General features: G+C 46.2%; 1 protein-coding gene across 4 annotated transcripts in view; it reads right to left on the reverse strand.

Annotated features, from left to right (window-relative positions):
• LOC116066727 (cullin-9) overlaps positions 1 to 5,000 on the reverse strand; it is an 88,977-nt gene that overhangs the window by 41,229 nt on the left and 42,748 nt on the right. For all 4 annotated transcript variants that reach the window (XM_035992576.1, XM_035992575.1, XM_035992573.1 and 1 more), the window contains 4 exons: positions 4,781 to 4,938; positions 3,990 to 4,188; positions 2,359 to 2,530; positions 1,399 to 1,544 (listed from right to left, as the gene is read on the reverse strand). In XM_035992576.1, the coding sequence (XP_035848469.1) occupies positions 1,399 to 1,544; positions 2,359 to 2,530; positions 3,990 to 4,188; positions 4,781 to 4,938 (675 nt within the window). The remainder of the gene's footprint in view (positions 1 to 1,398; positions 1,545 to 2,358; positions 2,531 to 3,989; positions 4,189 to 4,780; positions 4,939 to 5,000) is intronic.

Genomic DNA, 5,000 nt, shown 5'->3' on the forward strand with positions numbered 1-5,000 from the left:
GGGCGCATCTTTTCAAATACGCCGCACTTTCGCCGCATAAATTGCCGATTTCCGCGCAAAATATGCGGGGCTTGCATGATGTCATAATCCCCGCATTTTCGTTGCAAAAAAAGTCCATCTATATCTTAACAGAAAGATGAAAAATGTTGCGTTTACTTCACACAAGAGCAGCCATTTCCCCTGTTGCCATGGGAACGTTATGAAGTGACGTAATCACGCCACGTGAACATCATCGAAAAGCTGCAAACCCCGCGATGAAGCCACAATGAAACCGCAGTTTTAAAAAGTTCCCGCAATTTCATCGCATAAAATTGCATAAATATCTGCATATTCCATCACATTTTTTAAGAAAACGTGCCGCATAATCAAGGATTTTAGCCCAAAACTATCACAAAAAAACTCCACATTTTTCTGGAAGGACTGGCAATAAGTCTTATACCGTTGGAAAGCCTGTTCAGTTTAGTTTAGTTGAAAGGAACATGCATTTGTGGGATGAGCAGCAGCTCTGAGTATGGGGGTTACACCCATGAACAATTAGCCAAATCTTCTCTACCAATGCCAAACAGCTGATTCTGCCGTTGACTGGTTTGGTGTTTGGTGGATTGGATGGTTGAAGTTGGAAACAAGACATATTGGCAATTTAATAATTCATTCATTTCACAAACAGTAGCGTCAGTAGCGTGAGGAAGAACCATACACAGCCACAACATCCTGGCTCCTCCTCCTCATGCTGGTCACCAGGAGGTGAGGAAGAACCATACACAGCCACAACATCCTGGCTCCTCCTCCTCATGCTGGTCACCAGCCTGGTCACACACTGCTGTGGGATGGCCTCCCATTCTTCAACCAGCAGTCCTGACCTCAACCCCGTTGAACACCTGTAGGATCAGCTTGGCCGTGCTGTTGGTGCCAGAGTGACCAACACGACCACGTTGGCTGACTTGCGACAAATGCTGCTGCTCATCCCACAAATGCATGTTCCTTTCAAATGAGGCACCATTTGAAAGGGAACTAAACAGGCTTTCCAACGGTCTAAGATCGATTGCCAAATGCTGGTTAGGCTAGCGGTGGGGGGTGAGATGAGAAGGGTATGTATGGACTTATCTAACTCTGGGGGATACAGGGAAGACAAAGTCCCAATAAGTCGGCGTGTTCCTTTAAGATACGTTGAAAGATCTCCACTACACTTTAAAGGTAAACTGCATTTTTCCTGACAAAAACATCGGAAAAAGTGAAATGTGTTTCAATGCTTTTTTTAAACGCTTTTTAGGACATTTTTGATGCTTTCACAGAAGATGAGTCATTTTTTACATACATGTAAATATTAGTTGATGAATAATTGATGTATCTTTGCAGCTGTAATATATATATATATATATGATGTGATGTGTGTGTTACCTCGTGGCTGTTGAGCTGCAGCAGGATGAACATCTGCAGCGTGGAGACGTGCAGCGTCCAGCAGCCGAACTGCAGCTCAGCGTGACCCAGCCACGTCCACTGGAGACGCCGGGGCTTAGAGTGACTCAGACCATACATGGACTGACCTGAGACACACACACACACACACACACACACACACACACACAGAGAAACACACACACACACACACACACACAGAGAAACACACACACACAGAGAAACACACACACACAGAGAAACACAGACAGACAGACACACAGAGAAACACACACACACACACACACACACACACACACACACAGAGAAACACACACACACAGAGAAACACACACACACACACACACACACAGAGAAACACAGACAGACACACAGAGAAACACACACACACACACACACACACACACACACACAGAGAAACACACACACACACACACACACACACACACACACACACACAGAAACACACACACACACACACACAGAGAAACACACACACACAGACACACACACACACAGACACACAGAGAAACACACACACACACACACACACACACACACACACACAACACACACACACACACACACACACACACACACAGAAACACACACACACACACACACACACACACACACACACACACACACAGAGAAACACAGACAGACAGACACACAGAGAAACACACACACACACACACACACACACACACACACACACACACACAGACACACACACACACACACAGAGAAACACACACACACACACACACACACAGACACACACACACACACACAGACACACACACACACACACACACACACACACATACACAGACAGAGAAACACACACACACACACACACACACAGACACGTGATGATTTTAGAAACTAAAAGTGTGAATATATGAGAAGAAGTCTCTGAATGTGTAAGCGTGTACTGACTGTGTGTGTAGAACTGGGTGAACTGGTTCAGGTAGGAGCAGAGCTCAGATGGAAAGTGGTTTGCGGGTTCTTCCAGGAAGCAGAGCGAGGACACGGCCCAGCAGCGGGGGGACAGAACCAGAACCTGGACCTCCGCCTCCTCCTCGGTCTCGGCCCACTCCTCCTCCATCATCTACGGGAACAACAGCAGGACAAACTCAGACACCTTTAAACCACAAACCTGCTTAAAGGTGTCAAGATATAAGTAGGGCCCTATGATTTCCACGATGCGGAAAACACAGATGGAATCGCGGAATTTAATGGAATTCCTTTATACACGCGGAATTGCACGGAATTTACATATATTTTGTTGACATATTAATTAAATGATTATTTTTTTTTACTTCCTTCTCATTTTTCAGTTTAAAACAACAAGCGGAGACAGGTCTGTACCTGAACCGTGGCCTAATGGCACAGCCTGTTGCCTAGTAACCATACGTCATCACGTTCACGTTGAGTTTGTTGCGAGGGAAAAAAATGTCGAAGCGAGTGGCGCCTCCCGACAACCATTTGAAATCAAAAGTTCATCTCAAGAACAAAGCTAAATCTCCAGCGGGGAATCCCTCCAGGTTACCATGGAGGCAACGACTAAATCAACAGATGCAAGGCGAGAGTTTGGGGGAGATGTTGTTGCAGCGTGTGCTGGAGCTGACGTACCGCTAGAGAACATGAAGAGGATACGTCCGTTTCTTGTTAAACGCTGCAAGCAGAGAGGCAGACCCGCCTGCCGCCGGTCTTTGACCAGCACACGCAGGAAGGGCTGCGAGAGATCTCTGACAACCGAGATCTCAGTGTCCTCAACGTCGTTATAGGTCAGCATCCAATCAGCTGTTACTTAGGTCATTTTGTGCTTTACTGAATATATTAACAGTTTAAATAAAAAAGCTGAATTGTGAGTTTGTGTCACTGAGTTTTTAAAGGTCAATACTGCTGAGAAGTGAAAAGAAATCGAGCAAATCCGAAAAATCCAAAAGGGCGAAAATTAATCTGAAAACACGGAATTTGAAAAAAAAATAAAATGGATTTCATAGGGCTCTATATACGGTAGGTTTGTTAACCCTCTGAGGTCTGAGGGCACTCTTACACATCTTCTTAAATTGACCTTTTTAGGGTATTTGCATAAAACAGATCCCAATGTGTTTAACATCAAACTGTTCAGAACCAACTCAGCTGTCAGCACAGTAAGACCCAAATCTGTCCCAGAGCCATCAAGAGTAAAGAGATCATTTGGCGCTGAAGCTGAAACCTTGATGTTGTCTTATTGAAATTCCTCAAATCTCTTTTGGACACGCCGGTGCATCTCTCATTCTCTGATGGTTAATCTATTTTTAAAAGGTTGGTTTGAGCGTCAAACTACATCAAATATTATTTTATTAAACAATAAATTCAAAATATTTTATTGTTTCTAAAAGCAACGTTATGTGATTTCACTTCTTGCTTCTTAGTACAGGCCTCTGGTTGTTCTCCTGCCGGCAGCCTGAGATACTGTATGTCCTGTATTAAAGGTGGTGTGTGTGTGTGTGTTCTAGACTCTGACCTGAGATATGTCCTGTATTAAAGGTGGTGTGTGTGTGTGTGTTCTAGACCCTGACCTGGTCGTGCTCCTGAAGGCAGCGGTCCAGCTGCTGCAGGCGGTACAGGTGGAACTCCTGCTGTAGCTCGGCCGACTCACTCAGGTTCTTCAGCATCTGCTGAGGGAAGCGACTCGGGAAGCAGCTGCCGATGTGATCGATCACGGCGCTCTCCAACCACACGTTCCCCTGAGACAGCAGACGGTCGCCCAGGTAGTACCTGCAGGGGGGGGGGGGGGGGTTCTTATGCTTTGGCAACACACATGTATGGATTTTGTCATGCTAACAATCCAAATGAAATTAAATTGAGAGCAAGAGAGAGGGGGAGGGGGGGGAAGTGTGTGAGGAGAGAGGGAAAGACAGACAGACAGAGAGAGAGAGAGAGACACAGATAGAGACAGACAGAGAGAGAAAGACAGACAAAGACAGACAGAGAGACAGAGAGAGACACAGATAGAGAGAGAGAGAGAGAGAGAGAGAAAGACACAGATAGACAGACAGAGAGAGAGAGACAGACAAAGACAGACAGAGAGAGAGAGACAGACAAAGACAGACAGAGACAGACAGACAGACAGACAGACAGACAGACAGACAGAGAGACAGAGAGAGAGGGAGAGAGAGAGGGAGAGAGACAGACAGACAAACAGACACACAGAGAGGGAAAGACAGATAGACAGACAGAGAGAGACAGAGAGAGAGACAGACAGACAGACAGAGAGAGAGAGACAGAGAGAGAGAGACAGACAGACAGACAGACAGACAGACAGACAGACAGACAGACAGACAGGGAGTAACAGTGTTGTGGTTCAGACCTGTAGAAGTGTTCGAAGGTGCTGGCGAGCTCCAGGCCCGACAGGAAGAGCATCGGCTCCAGAAACTGCTTCAGCCGCTCCAGAGTCTCCACGCTGCCGGACGCCACTCCGCTCGCCTGGATCATCTGGTCGATGTACTGAGCAAAGCGCTCGCTCACCTGCATGACAAACCGTCACATCGTACATCCAGTTTAACCTCGCTTAGAAAACATATACAGGC

The sequence above is a fragment of the Sander lucioperca genome, chromosome 15 (genome assembly GCF_008315115.2).
Source record: "Sander lucioperca isolate FBNREF2018 chromosome 15, SLUC_FBN_1.2, whole genome shotgun sequence".
Taxonomy (NCBI): Eukaryota; Metazoa; Chordata; class Actinopteri; order Perciformes; family Percidae; genus Sander; species Sander lucioperca.